At 34.0% G+C, this 14,156-nt stretch overlaps 1 protein-coding gene across 1 annotated transcript in view; it reads left to right on the top strand.

The window, feature by feature from the left end:
* Positions 1-621: 621 nt before the first annotated feature.
* Positions 622-14,156, top strand: part of SLCO1B3 (solute carrier organic anion transporter family member 1B3) — a 112,894-nt gene continuing 99,359 nt past the window's right edge. Inside the window, exons 1-2 of the mRNA XM_025401663.1 lie at positions 622-682; positions 5,571-5,719. Coding sequence (XP_025257448.1) covers positions 5,636-5,719 — 84 coding nt within the window. The 5' untranslated portion in view covers positions 622-682; positions 5,571-5,635. The remainder of the gene's footprint in view (positions 683-5,570; positions 5,720-14,156) is intronic.

Raw genomic sequence — 14,156 nt, forward strand, 5'->3', positions numbered from 1 at the left:
AGAAAAGTTTCAACTGAGTCAAGGTCTTCCATTTTCTAAAAACCAAGTCAATAGAAGGAGACCATTCTTCCTTTAAGCTTTGATGTAAGGAACATATCATACAAACCAGTCTTGATTTTTGTCATTTAGAAGAATAGTCTTGTAGTTAATTGGCAATTTAGTATTCCGTGTGAGATATCCAGTGTCCCTGTATGTCATATTAGATCCATACACACGTAACAAGCAGAGAGGGTATGTTTTATTTTCTGAATGCTAATGTAACCTGTAGGGATATTTTTAAAAATCGCCTTGACTTATTTTTTATTTGGAACAGTTTTAAATACTTTGGATAATGTGTTGTATTTGTATTTCTAAAGAAAAAAAAATCTTATGCAACCAACTTAATTGAATCAGAAATAAGTCATTCCCAGAAATAATTTATTTTCTAATGTTAACATAAAATAATGTGTACATTCTGAGAAATTATTGATATAACCTTTAAAAGATAGGCTTCTGCATTGAACTCCTAGAATTAGCTAGGTATATTTTTCTATTTGTCTAGGACATTGACCTAATAAGATGGTTAATCATCATTGGACTCATAAAAACAAACAAACAAAAAGCCAACTAACCATTTAAAGTGAGACTTTAACATCAGAAAAAGGATGGACTTGTTGCAGTTGCTGTAGCATTCAAAGTCCAGGTAAGAACTGTCGAGGTTGTCTAAAACATTTCTTTTATGTAAGAAATTTTAACAAATTTCAGTGAAAATGTTTTGGTAGTTATGGTAAATATTACAAATTTTATGCTCTGCATCTTCTTCACACTTAGTGTTCTGAGCCCTAAAAGCCTAGTAATTATCCCTTCCAGAAATAGAAGAGCCTCAGATTTATGTACTCAAAGATAAATTAGAGTAAATCGTACCTTTATAAAGTGAAAAATAAAGATTGAAGTCCTATTTCTATTGCTTTCTAAACAAATGAAACATGAAGTCTGAAAGGATGGACTTGTAGTTACTCTCTTAAGATACACTGTAAGATAATTATTTGCATAAACTGTGTAGAATTACTATACCAGGCTCTCTATTTCTTTGATTTCACTTTAACTGAATAAGTCGGAGTGGTTGGGTGGAGGGTGGAAAATGTGTTTCAAAGTCACTTAATCCCCTCACTTTCCTCCATTCAACTCAAGTTTGATTTAGGGTGAGGGGAAAGAGATATCCTAGATAACTTTTTTATCTCTGTTCAAATAAGATAAAAAAAATCTTCTGAACACAGCTCTTGGAAAGAATCAACAGCTCAGTAAATATTGGTCCCCTTCACCCATTCAGGAAGGTTGCTTCCCTGATAACACAATTGTTTTTATTGTGAAAGTAAAGTGGGGATGCAGAAAGTCTCTCCTCTGAACAATATAAGAAGTTCAGAAATGCTATTTTCCCTTTTATCCACCTCAGTTCCATAGATACATGCTAGAAACTGGGTCACTTGACCTGCACTGGTTTTCTATAATCCCTTAAATATGAAAAGCTTAACAGAAATAAGCAGAGGTTGGTAAGATTCTGCCGTCTACTTCAGCCCAATCAAACTGTGAAGAACTGACCTGTTCTGTTCAGGGAAGAGTTGTAATGCTATATCCAAATGCCTGTGGCTCTGTCTTATAAACATATTGTGTCCTCAAAATTTATTTATGTCAATAATTTGGAATTCAGAAATAATATGTTCAGAGCAAAATATATTAAATGCTTCTAAATAAGGCTTAAAATGCTACAGTGAAGTAAAAAGTGTGGTATTTATTCAAGACTAAATTGATATTCCAGTTTCCTAGGTACTTTGTACTTACCTGATACTTTTTTTCTTTTTTTTTGAGAAGCAGTTTTGCTCTTGTTGCCCAGGCTGGAGTGCAATGGCGCAATCTCGGCTCACCACAACCTAGTCCTTGTGGGTTCAAGTGATTCTCCTGCCTCAGCCTCCAGAGTAGCTGGGATTACAGGCATGTGCGTGTAATCTACCACACCCAGCTAACTTTGTATTTTTAGTAGAAACGGGGTTTTTTCCATGTTGGTCAGGCTGGTCTCGAACTTCCAACCTCAAGTGATCTGCCCGCCTCGGCCTCCCAAAGTGCTGGGATTACAGGCGTGAGCCACTGTGCTCGGCCTACTTGATACAATTTAACCTTTCTGAGAGATGAGGAACCAAGTGCCCACATTTCCTATTTTTCTGGCTAAGTATTTTATCTGAACATAAAAGAGAGAGGTGTGTAATAGTTGTCTTGGAAAGTAGGGAAATAACAGAAAAAAGTAATGATTATTCAGGTATGTTCTCCAGTGGTACAGAAGGATGAGAGAGGTTATTTCAACCGGAGGTAAATAGGGAAACATTAAAGTGGTGTGATTTGGAGCCACATTACAGCCAAGAGATAGGGAAGGACATTCCAGGAATGGAAGACATATACATGAAGATAGAGAGCTTTCTTCTTGGGACAGTGGTTCCATAAGTCTGCAAGTGCCTATGGTTGTATTGGGAATGGGACTGAAAACAAGGATTGATTTAGGCTGTGAAGACTCTCAAATAGGAAGTGTAAGTTTTATTTTTGTTGTAAGAGGGATATATGAATGATTCCAAGAATGGACATGATATGCATAGGAAACAAAGCAAGCTGGAAGACAGGACAACTAGAAGTTAATCAGTTGAAAGAAACAAGGCTTGAGGGATGAGATAATAGTCTTCAAGCCATCAAGAATATTTGTTTAGTATAAAGAAAAAGAAAAGTCTAAAGCTGAAGGAAGACTATCTATCTTGCAAGTCATTCAAAAAGATTTGCAATTATAGAATTAATTGGTAAAAAATAAGTATCTTCCAACTTTTAAATTATGAGGGAAAAAAAACAGAAAGAGATATTCATGGAAAAAGTGGTGTAAATTTATTAAGGGGCTGCTTATTACCTTGAGACCACCAAACTATTGATTTTTTCCTCACCTCACCTACAAAAGACATACAAAAAGTGGATTAATTGAACTTCTCTTAGCGATACATAGGTGTGGGTTTCTGCATTCATGAGTATATTTATATACAGTCACATATACATAAGTGATATTATCTTTAGATATTTATTATTTCCATATTCATGCATTATTCACTAAATATGCATGATATATATTATGGGTTTTATACATTTATAATAGAGAATCAATAAACCCTTGTTGAGTAAATTAATGCATAAAATATGCAGTAGATCTTCATTATTCACAGATTCTATATTAGAAAATTTGTCTAAACACTAACATTTATTTGTGACAACAAAATTAATACTGCTGGGCTTTTGTGATCATTGGCATGCATGAGCAGAGTGGTGAAAAATTTTGAGTTGGTCTGTTTTGGTTGAGGTGGAACAAAGTGAAGCTCTGCCTTCCTGTCTCAGCTCCCATACTATAAACTTCACAGTGTATTTATCGCCACATTGTTTCCATGGTTGTGCTTTGTGATGCTGAGTTTACTGTTTTAAGTTGGCCTCAAGCATAGCCCTGAAGTGTTGTCCCATGTTCCTTCCTCCAAGAGTGCCTGACTAAGAGGTACATATGCTATGTAAGTTTCCTCCAGGCATGAACTACAGTGCTATTGGCCACTAATTCAATGTTAATGAATCAACAGTATACTAAAGTGTCTTTAAACAAAAGCATACATAAGACATTTTGTATTAAGTTATGTATTGATCCGTTGATGAAAATGTTGTGACCCCAGGCACAGTCAACTAAACCTGTATCTCTTCTAGGAATGACAGATTAATATTTGCAAATTCAGTGTTCCCAGCAACTTTATGGAACAAAATTATTGCAGAAAGTGACAATCAATTGTACATATAACCTATAACCTATATCATACGTATTGTATAATCAGTATACTATTACAAATTGGACACTTATATAGATATCTTAGATATTTACATACTTAGATATTCACATATCTAAGGTATCTATATAAGCAACTACATAGCATATATCTACATATATGTGCTATATACATAACATATACCCATATCTATGTTATGTATCTGCTTATATACTTTATATACATAAATATGTGTTATGCACATATATATGAACAACAATACATCTCTAAACCTCTATAAATAATCCACTGTTCTATATAAAAGAATCAACTGACATAAAAAGTTGACTCATTTTACTGGTCTTTAAAATAGGGGCTTAATAACTCTCAAACTTATGATTTCTCTTATGCTTCCACTTCAAAACTTCACTTGTAGGAATGTATCCTACAGATATGACCACACATAAATAAAATGACATATAACATACTAAGAACATTTTCTAATATGAAATAATTAGATATAACCTAAATAGTTATCAATATGGAACTAGTTACATATATTATGAAGAACAGAATACCCTGTTACCATAAGCAAAATGAGGAGGACTTTTATTAATATAAAGTATATACAGAAGATAAAAAGGTAGAGTGCAGTGGTACTGGTATACTTACATTTATATTAAAAGGGAAAATATTATGTATTTACTTAAAAATGCATATCAGGGCCGGACACGGTGGCTCTCGCCTGTAATCCCAGCACTTTGGGAGGCCAAGAGGGGCGGCTCACGAGGTCAGGAGATCGAGACCTTCCTGGCTAACATAGTGAAACCCCGTCTCTAAAAGTACAAAAAAATTAACCAGGCATAGTGGCAGGCGCCTGCGCCTGTGGTCCCAGCTACTTGGAAGGCTGAGGCAGGAGAATGGCATGAACCCAGGAGGCAGAGCTTGCAGTGAGCCGAGATCACGCCAGTGTGCTCCAGCCTGGGCGACAGAGTGAGACTCCATCTCAAAAAAAAAAAAATGCATATCAGATTTCTGGATAAGGGGACAAAGATTATAGGAAGACTCTTTGCTTTTTTTTTTTTTTTTTTGGATTTTCAACTACATGCATGTATTTTCTCTTGAAAAATAAATGGATAAACCCCAAATATGGTAAGATCATGATGATGGTAAGGTCAAGCATGGCCAAAGTCTCTCTGAGAGATACTTGGAATACATTTTGCTCTTTTAAACAAATCCAAACTTTTCTGCTTTTTGAGCTTGGTTCCATAGGTATCTCCTCTATGAAACTGACAGAGGCTATCCTAATTATTATTATTTACATTATTTTTCAACCCATTTTGAGTATCCACTATGTGCAAGACACCATCTGTCACTTTATAAACTTATAAGGATAACATAAACATAAATGTGCCTTCATAAATCTTATAATCTGGCTATGTAGAAAATATAAAAATTTTAATTTCTATAATTTAAAATTTTTGTTCATATAATCTAGTGTGTGGTTTTATATTATTTACTTGTTTCAAATCAAATTTCTCTCTATAAAAATTATTTTTCTAAGTAAATTATGATCTCTTTAGGCTCTGAGTTTGTGTCTGTCTTTCCTCCTCTGTGTCCGGCATTGCCCTAATCCTGTGGTCAGGAAATAGCAGGCCCTGAATGAATATTAGAGAATGATTGGTTGATACTGAGCTTGTGACTTTTCCTATTTTTAAATTGTATATTGTTAAAGTAAAATAAATTATACTTTTTCTTTTTTAACAGGTGATCATTTCAAACCAAGCATCAGCAACAATTAAAAACATTCACATGGTATCTGTAGTTTAATCATGGACCAACATCAACATTTGAATAAAACAGCAGAGTCAGAATCTTCAGAGAAAAAGAAAACAAGACGCTGCAATGGATTCAAGGTAGAATGGGTTTTATATTTGCAAACTAAAATAAGTTAATGGAAAATTTTTATGTATAGAAAGGCCACTAATTGTCAAAAAGAATATTATATCTCATATTACAATTTTTCCACTGAAGCATACATTAAAATATTAACAAAATAATCCCTATATTGATTTAAATCAGTTTTTAATCTGATTGAGGTATTTCTTTGCTAGAGTTCTTTGATGTATAAAAGTTTATTTACTTTTTTAATTTTTAATTTTTGTGGGTTTGTAGTAGATATATACATTTATGGGGTACATGAGATGCTTTGGTACAGGCATGCAATGTGAAATAAGCACATAAGGAAGAATGCAGCATCCATTCCCTCAAGCCTTTATTCATTGAATTGCACATCATACAACTATACTCTTTAAATTATTTTAAAAGGTACCTTATTTTAGGTAATTGACTATAGTCACCCTTTGTGCTATCAAATAGTAGGTCTTATTCATTCTTTTTAACTATTTTTTGTACCCATGAATCATCCCCATCCCCCTACCCCCACACCTACACCACCCTTTCCAGCCTCTGGTAACCATCCTTCTACTCACTGTGTCCATGAATTCAATTGTTTTGATGTTTAGATTCCACAAATAAGTGAGAACATGCAATGTTTGTCTTTTCGTGCCTGGCTTATTTCAGTTAACATAATAATCTCCAGTTCAACTCATTTTGTTGCAAATGACTGGATTTCGTTCTTTCTATAGCTGAGTAGTACTCCATTGTGTGTATGTCCCACTTTTTTTATGCATTCATCTGTCGATGGACACTTACATTGCTTCCAAGTCTTGGCTATTGTAAACAGTGCTGCAACAAACATGGAAGTACAGATAATCTTAGATAAACTGTTCCCTTTATTTTGGGTATATACCCAGGAGTGGGATTGCTTTATCACATGGTAACTCAATTTTTAGTTTCTTGAGGAACCTCCAAACTGTTCTTCATAGTGGTCCTACTAATATATATTGCCACCAACAGTGTACAAGGAATTCCCTTTACTCCACAACCTGACCAGCATTTGTTATTGCCTGTCTTTGATATATAAGCCATTTTAACTGGGGGTGAGATAATATCTCATTGTAGTATTTATTTGCATTTATCTGATGATCAGTGATGTTGAGCACTTCTTCCTCTGCCTGTGTTTTATTTATATGTCTTCTTTTGAGAGATGTATATTGAAATGTTTTGCCTACCGTTTGATCAGATTATTAGATTTTGTCTTGTAGAGTTGTTTGAGCTACTTAGATATTCTGGTGATTAATTCCTTGACAGATGGGTAGTTTACAAGTATTTTCTCCTACCCTGTGGGTTGTCTCTTCACTTTGTTGATTGTATCCTTTTCTATGCAGAAACTTTTTAACTAGATGTAATCCCGTTTGTCAGTTTTTCTTTGGTTGCCTGTGTTTCTGGGGTAAGAAATTTGCTAAAGAAATTTTTGCCCAGACCAATGTCCTGGAGAGTTTCCCCAATATTTTCTTGAGGTAGTTTTATGGGTTGAGGTCTTTAGATTTAAATCTTTAATTCATTTTGATCCGTTTTGCATATGGCTAGAAATAGGGGTCTAGTTTCATCCTAGCACCAGTTATTGAAGAGACTGTCTTTTCCCCAGTGAATGTTCCTGGCGTCTTTGTCAAAAATGAGTTCACTGTAGGTGTGTGAATTTGTTTCTGGGTTCTCTATTCTGATCCATTGGTCTCTGTGTCTGTTTATGCCAGTACCATTGCTGTTTTGGTTACTGTAACTCTGTAGTGTGTGTGTGTGTGTGTGTGTGTGTGTGTGTGTGTGTGTATGTATATATATATATATTTTTGGGACGGAGTCTCATTCTGTTGCCCAGACTGGAGTGCAGTGGCACAATCTTGGCTCACTGCAAGCTCCACCTGCTAGGTTCATGCCATTCTCCTGCATCAGCCTCCTGAGTGGCTGAGACTACAGGTGGCCACCACCATGCCCAGCTAATTTTTTTAATTTTTATTTTTAGTAGAGATGGGGTTTCACTGTGTTAGCCAGGATGGTCTTGATCTCCTGACCTCATGATCTGCTTGCCTTGGCTTCCCAAAGTGCTGGGATTACCGGCGTGAGCCACTGTGCCTGGCCACTCTGTAGTATAATTTGAAGTCAGGTAATGTGATTCCTCCAGTTTGGTTCTTTTTGCTTAGGATACCTCTGGCTATTCTGTGTCTTTTATGGTTCCATATAAATTTTAGGATTGATTTTCCTATTTCTGTGAAGAATGTCATTGGTATTTTGATAGGGATTGCATTGAATTCATAGATGGCTTTGGGTATTATGGACATTTGAAGAATATTCATTCTTCCAAACCATGAACATGGAATATTTTTCCATTTTTAGATGTCTTCATCAATTTCTTTCAAGAATGTTTTATAGTTTTCATTATAGAGATTTTTCACTTCTTTGGTTAAATTAATACCTAGACATTTAATTTTATGTGTGGCTATTGTAAATGAGATTGCTTTTTTATTTTTCTGTCACATTGTTCACTATTGGCATTTAGAAATGCTACTGAGTTTTGTATGGTGATTTTGTATCCTGCAACTTTACTGAATTTGTTTATCAGTTCTAATAATTTTGTGGAGTCTTCAGGATTTTCCAAATATAGGATCATATAATCTACAAACAAGAGTAATTTGATGACTTCTTTTCCAATTTGGATGCCCTTTTCTTCCTTCTCTTGTCTGATTGCTCTAGCTACGTGTTGAAAGTAGAGCTCGGAGTCACAAAGAAAACAAGCACTTAAAGGATTTCTCAGTAAGGCAAATTTACTTCTGCAGAAGGGTGCTGCTTGCAAGTTTGGTCACCAGGAGAGCACACTGAACAAAGGAGTGAAGGGGTTTTAGTTTCTTATGTAGTTTGTCCCTGCTACTGTGTCCTGCCTCCACTGGCTGGAGTTGGACTGCACAATCTAAGTTGAACCCGACTGGCTAACTTGAAAGGTATAGGAATACGGTGACACTGGCAGGAAGGGCAGTTTTGGAGGGAAGCGTTGTGGCAATGGGAGAGGTAATTTACAGAGTGGGTAACAGATGTGTGCTCTGTAGATAAGGACTGGCAGGAAAGTTGTTTACTGAAACCAAGACAGGGAGGCACAAAGGATAAGGAAGTTAGTTTGGCCTTGGAAGTAGGGAACAAAGAACAAAGAGCTGAACAAGCCAAACCTTTGAAGAGGAATTTCTTTTGTATCCGACACTAGGACTATGTTAACTATGTTAAATAACATAGTGTTATTTAACATAATAAGTAGTGTTAACTATGTTATTTTAGTAGTTAACGCTACTATGTTAAATAACAGTGGTGACAGTGGGCATTATTGTTGTGTTCCAGGTCTTAGAGGGAAAGCAAAGAGTTTATTAATGTGGAACATTTAGAAATATTTTGGTATCTTCCCTTTGGTTCTTGATAGATCAAGAGACACTTATGAATGTAATTAAAATGAAAAAAAGATATGCAATAAATAACATCTAAAAATCTTCTTAGAATTGACTTATAATTCTAGAAGATTAATATCTTGTGAATCACTTTACAATCTTGATCTATTTAAATATTCTTTTGTTAAAGAACAGCATTGTTATGAATTCTGATAACCTATGTAATGGAGGCTGATGGAAAAGAGATCTGTAATAGTCAAAAGACCTAGTCCAAAAATCTAGTTGATGACTTGGGAAGATCATTTAATTTTTCATTTGCAAATTGGTAAAGGTAATAATTCTGCCTTTTGCTTTTGTCACAAAATTATGAGGCGTTAAATTATATTGGCATTTTCATAAACAGGGAAAAAGTACTGCTAAGCACAGTGCTAAATGAAGAAACCAAGACTCAGTAGAGTTATTTGACTACAGTCACCTCTGTTTTGAATTGAAAACCCTGGAATCCATGTCAAAGCCTTTTAATCCCCACAGAGAAGTCTTTGAAGAAATCAAGAAACTAATCATAGTCACTTTTTAGTGATATATATATAAAAAATATAAAATATATATTATATATACATGAAATATAAAATATATATTTTATATATATATATATATATACACATACACATATATATAAATTTACTTACAGTTGTAGTCCTATCCAGTTGAATAGGGCCACAGAGATTGGGTTGTAAACCAAAAAATACTTGATATAGGTCTCAATCAATTTGGAAGTTTACCTTATCCAGGTGAAGGATGCACCCAGGAGACAGGCCTGGGCCTTTCTCCAAAGGTGATTTTGAGGGCTTAAATACTTAAAGGGGAAAAGCAGGCTGGAGGAGAAAATGGGAATGTATGGTCACATTACTGAATACACATGTCACAAGAGAAAAACTAGCAGGTAAGGGAATGGTCAATTGTTTATATGTCTTGTGCTCGGTAAATCGACACTTTACACAAGATAAGGTGAACATAGACTAGCTACCTGTGGAAAGATTTAACCTTTTATCTGTAGCTGTCTGCTTAAGGAAAGGCATCTTTTTGCAGAACTCAGCTTTTAGCTTAATTTTGTTTCTTTTGTCGTAGTGAATTGGGGTCTCAAGTTTTTATTTTCTTTTCACACCCCTGCCTTTTTCCTTTTAAAACCTTTTGAAGAAAGCATTTTAGAAGAAAGTTACTCCCTGGTCTTGAATTTTGTCTGATCTCTCATGGCTATGATGGTTTATTCCTAGACCAATAGATCCTATATTATTAGGAATGCTCATTGTGAAATCTCATCTCCTGCAAAGAAAAAAAAATAGGAGGAGGAAGAGAGACAAACACATAGTAAAAAGAACAATCCTGGAAAACTGATGTAGGCCATATTACTCTGAAGTATTGTCAGTAGGCAGGTATGAAAATGGTTTATGTGTATAAATAGATTTCTGTTATTTTCTTCTGAAGTTTAAGTTGCTTAGTTTGCGTTCCCCTGGCTTAAGAAAATCACAATTTAATATTTAGTAATTTCAAATTGGAAAATAAGGGGATAAGGAAAATGAAAGGAAAGGAGAAAAGAAAGAAAAAATTGAAAACATTATTTAGAGACTTGTAGTCAGGAAAAATTTTAGAATTTAGTCTAAATTGTAGAAAATAATAAAAGCTGATAAACCTTAGGCAAGACTAGAATCAAACAACAGGTACTATAGTTTATAAAAGCATAATTTTTCTCTCAATTCCCCAGTTTTATTAAACAGAAAATCATAGTAGGACCAATTTATTGGTAAAATAAATTTTAGTACTTTTATACTTGGTTTAATTATTTGTGTAAAGTACAACAAGAATAATCATTTGCCATATAGGGGCTGTCTCTCTTTTTGTGAATTGACTTTGCTGGAACTTTTTGCACAACAAATGTAAGATTAGACCTTTGTAAATGCCTGAAGCCTAGACAAGGATTTATCTGTGCCTGCAGATATATATGTGAATTGGGTGAATTCTTCTCTTTCTGAGGTCTCAAGAAAACTTGGAGTTCCTGCACCAGTCAAAAAGTGATATTCTTTACTTACCACACGTCATGACCCTGTAAAGGATAAGATATGGAGCTACTTTTTCCAAGGGGCTTTTATTGGCTCTATAGGTCAGCCTCCTTTTCTCAAGGCAATCGGAAAATGTCATTCCAGTCAAGGCCTTGGTAAAATAACTAGTGTCTCCAATTATGTCCTGTGATAAAAGGAAATATATTCTTATTAAACTTATGCAAATAATTATATTGCCAAAATTAAGAATACTCTCAAAATAGTTTTCAAATTTTGAGAAATTAGGTTGAGAGAAAGGAATTATATTTTAAATTTTGCTCATAAGAACAAATTTTACTAAATTTACTGAAATCACTTTATTAAATTGTTAAAGCTATAAATAGCTTAAAACGAAAGTTTTCTTGACTCTGAAAAATAAAAACAATCAGCAAATGTTTTAAACAAAATTTTATACAAGATTATTTCAATCTTCTATTAGTTTGGTCCATGCAGTTAACTCCATGTTCTGCTCAATATTGGATCACCAAGACTTACGAATATATGAACTTTCCATGGGAGGCCTGGAATTTATCCTATCTATTCCAATGATGCTATATCTAAATTTATCAAAAACTTATTTTTTAGGAGTACTCCTCAGAGTTCTATAGCTGATTACAAACTGTCCTATAAAAGGATTAAAGTGTAACAACAATTGTGGATGACAAAAAATCTTAGTACAGCCATGGTTAAAGACACCATTGACAAGTAAATTTGGTTTCTTCTGTGGCATACAGCAATTTTACATAATAATCATAATTACTACTGACAACATCTACTAAGACATATTAGAATCACAGGAATTGCATATATTTTTGAAACACATACTAATAACACATTCACATAAATATAATATAATCCAAAGAAGGTTAAATACCATTGTTTATTTGACAATGCTCCCTATATGACTTTACTATACCAAATAAGTCAAATATGTCTCTTTTGGACTTCAGGAGACCTATTATTAATAAATATATGAAGTCAAAGTACTAATTTTACAATTTGATTTTGGAAAGTCTGTCAAATGTCAGAAGTTTAAAATATTTAATATGACAATATAGGATCATAAGTTATTTTAAAATAAATCATTTAGTCAAAGTGATAACTCAACTTTTTTTTAAAAAAGGCAAAAATCTTTATTTTTTGAGAGAGGAGACTTAATTTCCCAGTGAGCCCTAAGTAAGACTGCATAAGGCCAATTAAATCTGTCTCTCAAATCTTATAAACAAATCTATTAAATTTTAATTATTTTGACCATAAGATATAATTTCCATAAACCTTTAAATAACCTTTTAATGTTTTTTTAATTAAAATTGGGTTAATGCTATAAGAACCTTGCTTATCTCACATAGGGGCCCTGATGCTGGTCTTTCATCAGTGTACCTGTAATATGAACATTTAATTTATACAGAAACTCTGAACTAAGTTTATCTCTCAAAATTGGCCCTTATAATTTCACAGACGCACGTCTTCTGTGACAGTCCCTGGGCCTAGAGGGGTTCAGCAGTTTTAATTTCTGGCCCTGGGTCTCATGAATGCAGTTTATGTTGATTATCATCTTTTCCTGGGTCTGAAGATGAGGGTTTAACTGGTGTTAGGGTTTAAGACTTAGCAGGACTTGGTGTGCTTTTTAGACCCAGAAGTAAAAGCCCTTTAATTTAACAGAATAGTCTGGGCATGGTGGCTTATGCTTGTAATCCAAGTACTTTGGGAGACCAAGGCTGGCAGATCACTGGAGGTCTGGACTTCAAGACCAGCCTGGCCAACATGGTGAAAGTCTATTAAATATAACCATAGTGAAACTCTTTTAAATATACAAAAATTAGCCAGGCGTGGTGGCATGCACCTGTAATCCCAGCTGCTGAGAAAGCTGAAACAGGAGAATTGCTTGAGATTTGGGAGGCAGAGGTTGCAGTGAGTTGAGATTGTGGCACTGCACTCCAGCCTGGGTGGCAGAGCAAGACTCTGTCAAGAAAGAAAGAAAGAGAGAAAGAAAGAAAGAAAGAAAGAAAGAGAGACAGAGAGAAAGAAAGAAAGAAAGAAAGAAAGAAAGAAAGAAAGAAAGAAAGAAAGAAAGAAAGAAAGAAAGAAAGAAAGAAAGAAAGAAAGAGAGAGAAAGAGAGAGAGCGAGAGAGAGAGAGAGAGAAAGAAAGAAAGAAAGAAAAAGAAAGAAAGAAAGAAAGAAAGAAAGAAAAGAAAAAGAAAGAAAGAAAGAGAAAATGTGAACACTCAACAGAATTAGGACTTTAAAAGCAATACAGAAAGTAAAATGGATGTAATAACCTTAATTTTTAAAATTTGTGAATCTCAATTTTTCTAAACAAATCAAAACTTAAGAAGAATAACATAGAAATTATTTTGATAAAATGTAAAATCTGTTAGACCAGTTAACAAAAAGAATAAAAAAGATCTTCTACATTATGTTTGCCTTTCCCTATAAGGAGTACATTTAGATAACATGCAATCAAAACTAATATAAACCATACTTGAATTAGGTAGATATAGAAAGAGCGTGTTCCGGGTGATAAGTGAAAATTCTTGGTTTCATAGAACAATTTAAAGCCAAGAACACAGAGTGTTATATTAGAAGAAAACATTTTATTGAGACCTTTAAGGTAAAACATTTTTTTTAATGTCAGTTCACAATAGCAGAAACTGAGGGAAAAAAATTACAGAAGCTGTTGACACAATTGAAGGAGAAAGTTATTATCTCAGCCCTTCTCAAAGGGAAGAGAAAGCTGAAAACAGTGGGACACAATAAAAGTTGAACTCTTGGGTTAAAAAATTAAAATCTCTCATCATTTTATTAAGTGTGAATCAATACCTTAAGAAAATGTTGCTCTAACCAATTCTTTAGTGAATTAATTTTTTTTAATATGAAGTCTCAATCTCTGGAATGACTATTATAAATAATTTCCCTTTAATTATAGCAT

This window comes from Theropithecus gelada, chromosome 11, assembly GCF_003255815.1.
Source record: "Theropithecus gelada isolate Dixy chromosome 11, Tgel_1.0, whole genome shotgun sequence".
NCBI classification, from domain to species: domain Eukaryota; kingdom Metazoa; phylum Chordata; class Mammalia; order Primates; family Cercopithecidae; genus Theropithecus; species Theropithecus gelada.